General features: G+C 44.3%; 1 protein-coding gene across 1 annotated transcript; it reads left to right on the forward strand.

The window, feature by feature from the left end:
• Nucleotides 1-87: 87 nt before the first annotated feature.
• L3HYPDH (trans-L-3-hydroxyproline dehydratase) lies at nucleotides 88-9,044 on the forward strand. The gene is made up of 5 exons (XM_066608221.1): nucleotides 88-604; nucleotides 3,289-3,458; nucleotides 3,642-3,764; nucleotides 5,220-5,357; nucleotides 8,540-9,044. Exons 1-5 carry the CDS (start codon nucleotides 121-123, stop codon nucleotides 8,663-8,665), a joined length of 1,041 nt encoding a protein of 346 aa, XP_066464318.1. The 5' UTR covers nucleotides 88-120; the 3' UTR covers nucleotides 8,666-9,044.
• The last annotated feature ends 5,387 nt before the right edge of the window (nucleotides 9,045-14,431 follow it).

The following is a 14,431-nucleotide window of genomic DNA, read 5'->3' on the forward strand; positions in this document are numbered from 1 at the left end:
TATTGTACGAGGTGAAGACAAACACTCATTTCTAGCTTAAATATTTATTTCGTGGTTTGCCCAGAGCAGACATGGCGCCGCCCGGGATGATTTGCCCACAGTTGAGGCTGCGCTTCAGTCATGTCGGACGTGAAGTTTCGCTTACCCCCCAATGACGGGCCGGTGCTGTCCGTGGTGGACATGCACACCGGCGGGGAGCCCCTGCGGATAGTGCTGAGCGGGGCGCCGGTCCCGGAGGGACGAACGCTGCTGGAGAAGAGGCGCTGGGTGCGGGAGAACATGGACTGGGTGCGCCGGGTGCTAATGCTGGAGCCCCGCGGGCACCGGGCCATGTATGGGGCGCTGCTGGTGCCCAGTGAGGAGGCGGAGGCACAGCTGGGGGTGCTGTTCATGCACAACGCGGGGTACAGCACCATGTGCGGGCACGCCGTCATCGCCCTGGGCCGCTTTGCTCTGGACTACGGGCTGGTGGAGCCGCAGGGGCCAGAGACCCCGCTCACCATCCACTGCCCCTGCGGACTGGTGCGCGCCTTCGTGTCCTCCAGCGGGGGCCGCAGCGGCCGAGTGCGCTTCCACAGTGTGCCAGCCTTCACCCTGTGCACAGGTACTGTATAACATCTAAGGGGGCACCAAATAGTACATGCCTGTACCCCACGATTTCCCATATAGCACTCTCCTGCACCCCCACAGTGCCTAGTATAGCACCTGCCTGCACCCCACGGTGCCCAGAATAGTACCTGCATGCACCCCATAATACCCTGTGCACAGGTGCTGACCTACCCTGTATAGGTCCTGACTAATGCTTAGTGTCCTGTGCCGATATGTACTGTACCACCTTACTCCTGTGTAGTACCTGACTACACCACCTGGTATCCTACAGCACCCTATGCGCAGGTCCTGATGTACTGTACTACCTTACTCCTGTGTAGTACCTGACTACACCACCTAGTATCCTACAGCACCCTATGCGCAGGTCCTGATGTACTGTACCACCTTACTCCTGTGTAGTACCTGACTACACCGCCTAGTATCCTACAGCACCCTATGCGCAGGTCCTGATGTCCTATGCGCAGGTCCTGATGTACTGTACCGCCTTACTCCTGTGTAGTACCTGACTACACCGCCTGGTATCCTACAGCACCCTATGCGCAGGTCCTGATGTACTGTACCGCCTTACTGCTGTGTAGTACCTGACTGCCCCTCATGGTGTCCTATGCAGAAGTACTGACAGTGTACCACATTACTCCTGTATAGTACCTGAGGATGCACCATATAGTAACTGTTGGCACCCCATAGTGCCATGTGCATAGCTACTAATGTCTTGTATCTCATCACTCCTGTATGGCTCCAGGTAATGACTGTATTGTACTGTAGATCTGGTGCAGTAGCTATAGACTGTATCTGCTGATAGAATAATGATCAGTGATTAGCACTTTCATGAGGTACCTTTACATGTGGCAATTATCACCCGTATAATCGCTGGAAATGGCGATTTTAATTGACCGATGGCCCATGTACACACAGACAGGGCAGTGAGCAACATATCACTCACTTGTCGGAGTTGCTTGGTTTTTAACTCTCCTCCAAACCAAGTGACTATCGGTCCGTGTAAACAGGCAGCTGTTCATCTCTTAGTGACTGCCTATTCACAGTGAATGGAGATCGGTAGCCAGAACAGATCTCCAGCCGCTCCGCCTCCATTCTCTGTATGACTGTCGCTCCTGTGTGAAAGCACAAGTGCGATAGTCACTGGGATCACTAGGGTGCTCATGTGCCTGACAGTTCTGTGTAAAAGTACCTAAAGCCAACATTAAGTGTAAAAAAAAAAAAAAAAAGTAATTTAGAAGTCTTCACACACAGGAAAAAGTGGTCCTCGTAGTTTCTAGGTGCGTTCCTGATCTTAAACCCGTGACCTTTTTTCGATGTGGGGCGCACAAAGGCCGTCTTATATGAGGGAAACGTGAAAAAGAATATTGAGGTCCAACTGTTGTAATATCGCAGCTTGCAGACAGCTTGCCACCTTGTGGAGTCTGAGCCTAAGAAACATCTAAGATAGAGCAGTTCTTTAGATGGCTCTTTTATAGCACATGCCTGGTAGTCTCCAAGTCCTCCCCATACATAATAGACCCCGCTGCTGATCAGCCCCTAATGTGTATGTGTAGCTTTATCCACATTTTACACACTTGGTACCTATTGAGACGTGTATCATTTTGGAACTTGACATGTATACATAGCTTCAACTCTTCTCATGGAAAAATGAATGTTAGAATATATCCATAGAAAGGTAAAACCGCTCACTTGTATGACCGGGACCTATGTGTTTCGGCAAAAAAACAAAGCCTTGATCATAGTATATAGTTTGTACAAGAAGCGAGTAATTCCCGAGAAAGTGGCCTTGCATTGTCTCCATGCACTCCCCTTATTGGAGGGTAACGCTGGGGATCCAGATTTTTGCTGAGCTGTATGGTGATACCTTGGGTTAAGGGTTGCTCAGCTTACAAGCTTTTTGACTTGAGAGCAGGCTCTCTCCCGGATTTTTGCTCTGATTTAAGAGCAAAAACTTGGGTTACAAGCCTTGCTCTCAATGGGGCTGCTGCCGCTGGCCCAATTGAAGGCAATGGCCTGCTGGTAACCCCTGCAGTGATTTTTTTGGGGAAGGGCTTTAAATATAAGCCCTGCCCTGAAAAATCATCCCTAGCTCTAGTAAAAAATATATACTCCCCTGTCCACCGCTGCCGGTGTTCAGGCGTGTCTAGCTGCCGCTTGTTCTCCCTGCAATTTTAATTCCCGCCTGCTGAAAAGCTTCAGAGCAGTGCAGGCAGAACAAGCGGCGGCCAGACGTGCCTGAGACCCAGCAAACAGGTGTGTGTGTGTGTGTGTGTGTGTGTGTGTGTGTGTGTGTGTGTGTGTGTGTGTGTGTGTGTGTGTGTATATATATATTTTTTTTTTTTCTACTACAGCTAGGGATGATTTTTCAGGGAAGGGCTTATATTTAAAGCCCTTCCTCGAAAACCACTGCGGGGATGCCGGCGTACTATTGCTTTCAATGGGCAACTCCATCCCCATTGAAATCAGTGGGAGAGCTTCGCGATCTGGAACGGATTAATGGCTTTTCCATTCATTTCAATGGGGAAAATTGATTTGATTTACGAGTGTTTTGGGTTAAGAGCTCCATCGCGGAACGAATTAAGCTCTTAACCCAAGGCACCACTGTATTTTGCCTTTTTACTGTTTACATATGTTTATTGTAAAGTGTATATGTGATGATCTGGTGTTTTATATACCTAGATGTCACAGTTGATGTGCCCACCTATGGCAAGGTAGTAGTGGACATTGCATATGGGGGCGCCTTCTACGCCTTTGTTAGCGCAGAACGGTTTGGATTGGATGTTTGCGCCTCAAAGACGAGAGATCTTGCAGATGCTGCAGCTGCTGTGTCAGAGGCTGTAAAGGCGCAGGTAGCGTACACTAGCTCCCCCCACCTGATCTGCCGTGTGTCCTCGTAGTAACAGGACAGTACTAATAAGACTAACACTTCACATTCCTATGAGTAATAAATAATAATACGAGTAGTAATTAATAATCGTACCACTAGGTTTCCCTTCTGCGGTTATTAACTGGAGTTCTGCACGGTTCTGCAGGTTACAATCCGCCATCCTGAGTACGAGGACCTGGCTTTCTTATATGGCACCATCATAACTGATGGAAAGGATGCTTATAGTGAAGAACCTACAGCCAATATCTGTGTGATTGCAGATCTGCAGGTACAAGCAACTGTCAACTAGTGTAATTTATTCACATGTCCCCCATACATGCGCTTTCTGCAGCAGTTGTGCCATAATTATCAAATGCTGCTACACAGGTTGTCTAGGGTTAGAAAAACATGGCTCCTCTCATCCTCTTTTTGCGCCTTTTGTAATCTGCAGTTTTTACATATCACTGTATATAGACACTGCAGTATAAATCTCAATGGGGAAATCAGCGGCAGCAGAGAAGCTCTGTGATTCTCCTGTCGCTCCTCCTGTCCCAGGAGACGGGGAACATGAATTTTTCTCCATATCACCACCAGCAATCAGAGAGCATATTGTCTTTCTGATTATCACATATGGGTTTTTGTTTTTTTTACTTAGAAAAGAAGGGGAAAAACAATGACGACTTGCTCATCTAATGACTCCTCTACGCTATTTAACCCTGCAAATGCCGCAGAATAGGAAACATTTTTCAATTTTTCTTTCTCCCCTTACAGAAGGCTTTAAATATTTATAAAATATAAACAAGAAATCCTACACATAATTGATATCGCCACATTTGTAACAAGCCAAACTAGAAATTATTATTTATCTAGCACGGTAAATTCAATAAAAATGAAATAAAATAAAAAAGATCAAAAAGTTGTATATACCTTAACATGGTACCAATGAAAACAAAAAACGTCCTTTAAAAAAACAAGCCCCATACAGCATTGCCAATGGAAAAATAAAAGTGCTGGCACCACATAAAAAAAAAACTTGTCTTTTTATAAAAAAAAAAAAAAGTTTAAATAGTGCAAAAGCAGTAACATGATTGTTAGGGCACATTCACGATGACCATTATTTTCAATAGGAGTTGTAAAAAAAAAAAAAAAAGCATCATATTTGCACGTTGATGCAATTTTTTTTTTCCTATTGAAACATACAATTTTTCACGTGTGAAAATCACACCTTGTGAAGATACGATGTCTTCCCGCAAAACGCATCGCATTCGCAGGAGAAAATCACAGGATTGCAAGTACAATATTGGTCTGAGTTTTTGGGACAGATATTGCACTCGCCCGTGTGTTTCCACCCTTAGAGGGTTAAAAAACGCCATTGAAATGAATGGGCCATGTAAGTAATTAGTAGAAATGATGGGCTGCCTAGACATTTTAGGAAGGGGAATCAAATGCTGGACCGTCCCTTCATATTACATTTCTATGCTTTAATATGGATAGTTGAAAGCAGAGAATCATCTAAAAGCTCATATTGAAATCATTGGTTGTGCACTAGTTTTTATGAAAATCACTGGTAATTCAGACAGAGAGGTGTGATTAGTGACGGGGAGGGGTGGGGATCACAGTTAAGGGGACCCACTTCTGTCTCTTCATAATGCCATATACGGTGCTTATTAAAAGATATTGTCTAAAGAAGAAAACCCATTAAACAAAAAAAGGTTCAAATAAATTCTGTTTCCTCCATTACCAGGTTGACCGCAGTCCTACTGGTTCTGGAGTCACAGCTCGTATTGCTCTACAGTACCACAAAGGCTTAATACAGCTGGAGCAGACCCGCACCTTCAAGAGCAGTGCCACAAATTCCTTGTTCACTGGCAAAGCAATTAAGGTATTTTAAGACAAGTCTGTATACCGAACCAAACTACATACAGCTGAGCCTTCTGTAGCACACCACTGTGTCTATGGCACGTTCACATATAGTGCCTACAGGTCAGTACTATGGAGGTCCTGGGGCAGCCATCTTTAATTCTCTGTGGAAACTTTGGTTGCACCACAGTGAGCATTGAGAGTGTATTATGAGCTGCTGATGCTTAGCCTGTAGACCACCTTTCCCAACTCTAGTCATCAAGGCACCCCAACAGGTCATGAGTACTGAGTGTGCTTAAAACTACACAAAATTCCATGTGTGGTCTGACCAATGACTTGTAAAGAGGAAGAATAATATTCTCATCATGTGTCCCTATACTGCTTTTGATGCACCCCATGATTTTATCTGCCAGGGCAGCAGCTGCCTGACACTGGTGGTTCCACTTACATTTTCCAGTAACTAAAATTCCCAAGTCCTTCTCCATGTCAGTTTTTCCCAATGGTCTCCCATTTAGTGTGTAATGGTGACATGTATTTCCCCTGCCCATGTACAGAACCTTACATTTTATCAGTGTTAAAACTCATTTGCCTCATATTCCTGCTCAAACCCCCAAATAATATATATATTTGGACCCAATACTGACCCATGTGGTACACAACTACTAACAGTGACCCAGTCAGAGGTATGTAATATTCACCCTCTACTTTCCTTAACTAAGACCGTTACGTACCCACTTACACACTTTCTCACCCAGACCAAGCATTCTCCTTTTATATACCAACATTTTATGTGGCACAGTATCACATGCTTTGGAAAATCAAGATGTATAAGATTCAGTGACTCTCCCCGTTCCAGTCTAGAACTGACCTCCTTGTAGAAGCCGAACAGATTGTTTTAACAGCAGTGACCCCTCACAAACCCATACTAATAATATGGAATTATACAGTCCTTTTCCTTGAGGTCCTCCAGGGTAGCATCTCTTAGAAACCCCTCAAACATTTTACCCACAATAGACGTAAGACTTACCGGCCTAGAGTTTTTAGGTTTGCTTTTTGATCCCTTTTTGAATATTGGCACCACATTTGCTATGTGCTAATCCAGTGGAACTGATCCCATCATTGTAGAGACCTATATAAGGGACAACGGTCTGTCTATCACATTACTTGATTCCCTTGGAACCCAGGGATGTATGCCATTAGGACCGATCTATTTTAATCTGTTTAAGGCGGCTCTGCACTTCCTTCTGGGTTAGACTGGTGATATTTCATGGGGCGTTTACTTTATAACTTTGTATTTCACCTGATATTTCATTTCCCTGAGAGAATACACTGGTGAAAAAAAAACTATTTATTAGATTTCTCCTACTTTTTTTTTAATGGCCCACACTTCTTTTTTTTCCCTCAACAATAGTTTCAGTGGCTTCTGTTATATTTCGTGGTCTATACAAAATCCCTACGTGGATTTAGTTTTTTCCTCCATGTATCTCTACCAATAGAGACTCCACATGTTCATCTCTCTCACATACATCTTCCCATAGTGTGGGCTTTAAACAGGATTTTACATAAAGACATAGTTTTCTTTAGACGTTATTACTTCGAGTTTGTCAACCTTATTGGCTCCATCCCCATTCACATTACTTAGTCACAGATCACTGTCTACACTATCTTCCACCTAATCCTTAGTTTTAAACATTCCTCCAGCCTTCTAGCCATCTTCTCCCCCAGCACAGCTGCACCCTCCCCATTGAGATGCAGCACGTCCCTACAGTAGAACCTGTAGACAACAGCAAAGTCAGCCCAGTTCTCCAGGAACCCAAACCCCTTCTTCCCACACAAACTCTGGAGCCACTTGTTAGTCCTTGCCCTAAGTTTACATCCTAGTTCCCTGAAATCCTTTTTTAAGGTCCTTCCACCTACCTCTAACTTTGTCATTAGTGCCAATGTGCACCATGACTGCGGGATCTTCACCAGACCCCTCCCAATAATATGTCAACCCAATCTGTGATGTGTCGAACTAGAACGCCAGGACGACAACACACCAGTCAACAATTGCCCTGTCTGTTCCCCTGATAATTGAGTACCCCTACTACCATTTGTAGTGTGCTAGTTCAGGACTAGCCTCCCTGGCACTCTTCCCTCTACACCTCCTAACTGTCACCCAGCTAGCTGCCTGATCATCCTGCACTACCATCTACCCCAAGCGAGTGCCTGCTCAGTGAGTAGCAAACCCGTTTCCAGGTTGCCAATGGATCTTAGTGTTGCAAGCTGTGGATTTAAATCCAGGATCTGGACTTCCAACCGGCAAAATACTCACATCTACAGCAGTATGCTCCCTCGAACGGCTGTTCAAGAGTTGCATATATGGCACAAGATGTATAGTGGACAGCATTATCAATCATGAAGCACATTCTGAATGGAGATCATACAGATAACTACATAAAAGTATTCTATGCAAATGAAGATTAAAGTAGATGGGCAGTAAATACATTTTAAGTGACTTTTCTAAAGTCGCTGATCTCCAGTCACACACTTAAGCAACAGCACACTTAGAATACAGCTCGCACACTCACTTTTGTTTGCTTTATATAGCTCTTATCTGTAGTATGTCTGCTGCTCCTCCTCCGTTAGGAAAGTATATACATATCCTAGTTAGAGATGATTGAGCACACTCGTTTAAGGCTGATGCTTTATCGAGCATCGGTCTTGTTGAGTAACTGATTACTCGACTGAGCACCATGCGGGAAGGGGCAGCGGGGGGAGAGAGAGATCTCTCCCCTGCCCCCCCCCCCCCCCCCTTGCCCTCGCATGGTGCTCGGTCGAGTAATCAGTTACTGGACAAGATCGATGCTCGATCAAGCATCAGCCTTAAACGAGCGTGCTCGCTCATCTCTAATCCTAGTGTGTCCTGTGCTGCGGACATAAGCCAGCCATGTAGAGGAGTAGGAAGCATTTCCAACAACTTCTGCTATCATGCAGGTCTTTCTGGTTTGCCACAGCAACCAGATTTCAATTGCATACTAGAAAAATCATGGCCATTGGGGCCACTCCCTGAAGGGTTACACATACCTGTATTTAAGTTGTAATTCCCCTAAAACTAATTGCTTGAGAGTCTCTGTACCTGGTCACCCAAACAGCAATTCATTGTTAGAGTAGTCATGTATTATGGTGCATTGCCGGTTGCTGATTCATTTCTCTCTCCTCCAGGAGACAGTGTATGGCGATTACAAAGCGGTGATTGTGGAGGTGTCCGGTCAAGCTCACTACACTGGCGCAGCAAGCTTTACTCTGGAGAGTGATGACCCACTGAAGGACGGATTTCTACTGAAATAAAGTTCCACATTACATCTACTTTTGCCATCGAAGGGCATCTCTGTCATTATACTGAGCACTTGAGGTGCTTTACTAAGGTTAAGTCTGGGGGTGAATGTTCACCATTCAAAACATGACCCCCTATTCTGTGATTTCCCAATTATCTGCACGACAAGGGCTCATAAAGCATCAGCTCAGTAAATATCACATTCACCCATGGACTTTACCTTGGTGTATGCCCTAGTAACAAGGAGAGATGCACTTATTGTAACGCATTTGGATGAATCAATTTAGTAAAGCCGATGTATACATGAGCTAACCTGAATGATAACAGCATCTATCCTGCTAAACTCTCTTGCTTTAAGAATGCATGTATACAATATATTGGTGCTCATTTATATTCTATTTTGTCCTTTTTTCAAAAAGTCTTGCTTTTGTCAGACTTTGTGTAAATTGTCTCTTAGAGAGGTATTGTCATAAACCTTTATGATATAGCCACCAAATCGATCAGCTCTTACCAATAACTCTGAGTTCAATGAAAATGGAAGTGTTGACTTTTCACCACTCAGCTGATGACGACTATCGGGAGAGTCATTAATCCTCAAACAGGTTATGCAACCAGTTTTCCCGATAGGTAAGGGTCCCAGGGGTAGAAATTGCCACAAATATTTTTGCTGGGACCACCCCTTAAGACTAGTCTAGATAGGCACAACACTTGGCGGAACTGTATAAGTGCGATAGGATAGCATCATAGGAAAGCATTTTTAAGACCTTTTGTTTCCAATTCTTGCTTTCATAAGTGAAAAAAATCGACTCCTAACATTTTGCTCCTGCACATGTGAATAAGTGCTAAGCTAAACACTATTGTCCTCACAGTTTTAGCTCAGTGAGCTAACTGTGTGCAGAACAATAGTCAAGCAAACAAATATATGTGGCCATAGACAACAATGACACCAAAGATTGTCCAAGTAGCTTCTGGTCATGACCATCGACTATATTTGGAGTGAGGATCATTGAGAAGATCACATGAGCTTCAGAAACTATGATATCATACTTAGGCAATAAGGCATGCTGCAGATTTGAAAACACTAAATCTTTTTATTGGTATTGTTTTGGTGTGAGTATAGAATAACATCTTTACAGGGAACCTGTCGTCATGTTTGATGATGGAACAGGGAGTCTGGGCAGTTGTGTTAGATACTCGCGGGCACCCTGTCTTGTCTTAGAGTACCCCTCTCTACCTGTGCATAGTGTACAGCCGGTAGTCAGGGAGGTGCTGTGGTCCTCATGGAAGACTGAAGAAGAGTCTGAGAATCATTGGATATATGGCAAAACAGAGAACAGCAGGTAATACTTCTTTGCCCTCCCCTTCGGCCCTATGACTACTTTTATTTCAGTACTGGGGAGATGCTTTAAGTAGTGTGAGGGTTATGGCTTGAGAATAGGTCACATACAGACACAGATTAGCTTCTGAATAACAGCTTGGTTTGTTGGGCAAATGAAACAAAAATGTCCAGTTTGACTCTGCTTCAGCAGAATGTCAGAAAATACATGAAATATAAAGCCCTTTAACACTTTCCAATCCACTGTCTGAGGTGTAAAGACATTATGATTCAAGGCTCTACAGCTCCGATGTTGGAAGACATCCGTCGGGGTTCTCTTACTGTATATTGCCAGCCTGCTGTCTGAGCTTATCGAACGTGTCACCTCATGCAGTACTGGCTTTAGCCAGCAGATAGCGCCGTTGTATAATGACAGAAAAAGAGTAAGCCCCCTAGGAAAACCAGGATACAAATTGGATTGGAAATGGTTAAGTCAAACGAAAATTCATAGTCAGCCAGGGTGACCTCACCGGTATGCAGCGTTTGTTCCCAATATAGTGCTCATACAGCCTGCGCTGGTGAAGCTACCCTGAGGTTATAAGAGGCAGGAAGATATATGGGAGCGATCTACCCACTCAGGTCACTCCTAAATCCTGGACCCAAATTCTACTTAAATATAGAAACCACTCAATAACCTATTATTACTGGTATACAACTTTTCCAGTATTACATTACTGAAGCCACCAGCCTCCGTGACACATACAGTAATCCAATATTTGGATTATTACAGTATATTATAAATTCACTCCTTTATGATCCCTGAAAATGGAGCTCTTTCACAATGTAGGTAGCCTGCATGGGTTATCATTTTATTACATACTGACTTTACTAAATGTAGGTATAAAATATACCTGTGGAGACTAGATTATGGTGCCAACCATACCCATGGCCTCATAGTAGTTACTGCTAATACAGTGCCTATTCAAATATGACAGAGTAATGTAGATATACATATGCCATATTGCCCTATAATACAGCACATTTACCTGCACAGCTGTCTACACCTCTAACAGGACACCAGCAGCTGTGTAAATCGAGCTATCCCTTCCAGTTGGAGATCAGCAGCAGAGGAGATGGGTCGTACAGATACAGTCACAGATGCGTTGTATTGTGGCAGGCGCCCAGGACTGTCTCACTCAAATCCTGGACACTAGTATGAGGAGGGAAACATAGGGTCATCTTAAAGAGAGTTAAAGGTGTTTTATCACCGCGTATTATGCACGCGTGATACACTGTGAATTGAGGCAATGAACGTCAATGGACCACATAATACGCTCGTACAGCCCTCATTGAACTCTATGGATATGTGTGCATACGCAGAACTTAAGCAACCCATTGCGTAAGCCTAGCATTTGAAACGCTTGTTGCCTAGCAGAATGCTAATTAATCCCTGTATATGCTTATTTCCCAGCCTGCGGTTTTTTTTCATGCGTGTATGGAAACGTGGTTTCATATGCAGCCATACCTGGGCAAAAAAAACTGCATACGCACTCAGAAGCCTGGAAATAAGCTAGGAATACGCAGGGTTTGAATCACAGTGTTTTGCGCATTCGCCCGTGGACATGAGCCCTTAGGGCCGCAAGCATGAACTGCATTACTCTATTCAGTTGTATATTTTGTATGACTCCTGTATGCCATTTGTTTCTTAAAATGTAGTATTGTGTAAGGCATGGCAAATATGTAACTTAACCTGTCATTACTGCTTTATTTCTAGCCATATGCTAGAAGCTTGTGATATGTGGTCAAATAGAAATATATCTTTTGAAGACCTATAGGAGGTTTCCAACCTGTATCAGTGGTTCCCACAATGTTTTGGGCCAGGAAACTACAAACCAGTCTGAGACGACAGCAAGGAACATAAAACTTACCTAACTTTTCAGATAGCGTATGCTCATTTAATAGCCTGCTTATGTCTCATCAATTGTATAATATACCTACTTTCATTAGATTTATTTTTTTTAATTGTACTACTGTATATCAAAGCTGAAGCTCTGCCATTGGCTGCAGCAGCTTGTGAGCTTCTGCAAATGGGCTGTTGCAGCCTGTAAACATGAAGTCACGTGGGAGAATTGGAGCAGTACTGTGGGTGACTGCAGGAAGCCAGGAGAGGTGAGTATATGACTGTCTATGTTCTTGCAGGGGGAACATAGTTTTGAGAAGAAAAAAAAAACATCTCGAACAATTCATTCAAGTCATTATTGATCTGCAGCGATTTCAAGCTGTTGGCCGCATACCAGCCGAGGAAACTGTGTAGGACCCTACCCTGAAGTTGGGTCCATCATCTGAGGCACGATGCAGCCTTATATGGCCCGCTTATGGCTCTATTATATGGAACTGTTGGGACTTTGTTTTTGGGCCTTTCTCCATAATGAGAGACCGCCTCCCAAACTAACGGGAACCTCCCAGATTGGTTTAAAAGGCAGAAACAATCTTCACCTCACGTGGCAGAGTATTAAGACAGCAGTATGTAGTCCTAAACGCTTGCTCACGACCTGATGGTTGCGAGTTCAATCCCCGCGTGGTTCAGGTAGCCCGCTCAGCCTTCCATCCTTCCGAGATCGGTAATAAATTACCTGAAAGCGCTGCAGAATAAGTTGGCTTTTACCTGGGACAGTTTGGGAAAACTCAAGAGGGTTGCTCTTTTAAGGACTCCTCTAGAGTCTAACAGTAGAGATGGGCATCGACTTGCATCTTTTCAGTATAAGTTTTCACAGAGCGCAACTGGATAAGCTCTCCTGTGGATGCTGTGCTCCCCTGCTTTCCCAGCCTCATGGGATCCTTCTCCTGCAGGTGAGAGAACCTTTCAGTTGTAGAGTGCTCCCTGTGTTGCTGAACCTGAACCGGGATTTTGCTGTGTGTGACCTCTTGTTTTATTGGTGCTTCTGTCAGAAAATGGAGTTCAGGTGCGTGCCAATCTGGGTGCTCTTTGACTTTTTATTTTCATTGAAATCCTGATCATTAGGATCCATTTTTACTTTGACTTTAGTTAGGAGTTCTTAAGTGACAAGCTATCTACACGAATCCTCCTAAATTCCCAGTTTAGAGCTCTGTGTAATAGACACTCTGCTTAGGCTTGTCCTAAGGTAGCATTATTCATCATGTAATGCTTTGGTGTAATATTATATGTTCTTAAAATCATCATCTGCTCTTTTTTTTAAGATCCTAGGAACGATAAAGTGAGTGCTATTGTCTGGATATCTGCAATAGAGCAACCAGTACAGCAAGGGCCACCTGGATCCTCAGGGCTTTCAAGCTGGCAGATATTTCTGTAGAGTTAGAACGTCCATCTGGTTGTGTGGCATGGTTTCAACTTCAGGACTGGAATATACCAATACTTTCCTTAATCAAATCCGTAAGGGCTCCCACCCACTGGCGTTTTTTTCTCCACTGCGCTGCGAGAGTAAGTGAAAACTTCCGCAGAGCAGTGCGAGAAAATCGCTGCGATATCGCTGCGACAGCCTTTTCAATGGGGCCAGCGGCAGCAGCGCTAGCCCCATTGAAAAGATATGGAGAATGCCGCGGACTTCTGCCACAGCTGTGACAGGAGTTTCCTTCATCCCCGCGGGGATGAAGGAACCCTCTGTGACAGCTGTCACAGCTGTGGCAGAAGTCAGCGGCATGCTATCCCATTGCTTTCAATGGGATCGGCACTACTGCCGATCCCATTGAAAGCAGTGGTTTCTGACAAGCCCTGCAGAATGATTATCGGAGAAGGGCTTGAAATATAAGCCCTTACCCGATAATCATAAAAAAGTGGTTTTAAAAAATAATAAAGTTACTCACCTCTCCTGCTGTCAGCCGCGTCCTCCGGCTGGCTCCCCGGCACTGCTACTGAGCTCTTTCAGCAGACGGGGATTTAAAAATCCCCGCCTCCTGAAAGGGCTGTGCGGATTGGCTGAGGGCTCAGCCAATAGCAGCTACTGCTTAGCTATTAGCTGAGCGCTCAGCCAATGGCAGATAGCTCTTAGCTATTCATTCATGAATAGCAATATCTTAGCTATTGAGAAGACTGGCAATGTCGCAGCGATATCCCAGCGATTTTGGGATATCTGCCTGCATTTTTCTCGCACTGCGATGTGAGACTTTAACTTTAGAATCGCATCGCAGTGGAGAAAAAAAACGCCAGTGGGTGGGAGCCCTTACTCAGCTTCTTGGCGTTTTGCTAGTACTTGGTTGGTGGATTCTCCAATCCAGTGAGCTATTAGCGGGCAATAGATTAGTACTTCAGGCTATCAACCCCTCCAGTTATTAATCTAGTTTAGTCTCTCATGGATGCGGTAATGGATGTAAGGGAAACAACAAGGTTTTCCATGAACCCATGATGGCAGCTCTACTATCCCCCTTACTGCTGAGTTGTTAAAGAGATTCTGTCACCAGAATGGTCGATTCTAAGTGGGCACCATAA

This window comes from Eleutherodactylus coqui, chromosome 6, assembly GCF_035609145.1.
Source record: "Eleutherodactylus coqui strain aEleCoq1 chromosome 6, aEleCoq1.hap1, whole genome shotgun sequence".
In the NCBI taxonomy this organism is placed as follows: domain Eukaryota; kingdom Metazoa; phylum Chordata; class Amphibia; order Anura; family Eleutherodactylidae; genus Eleutherodactylus; species Eleutherodactylus coqui.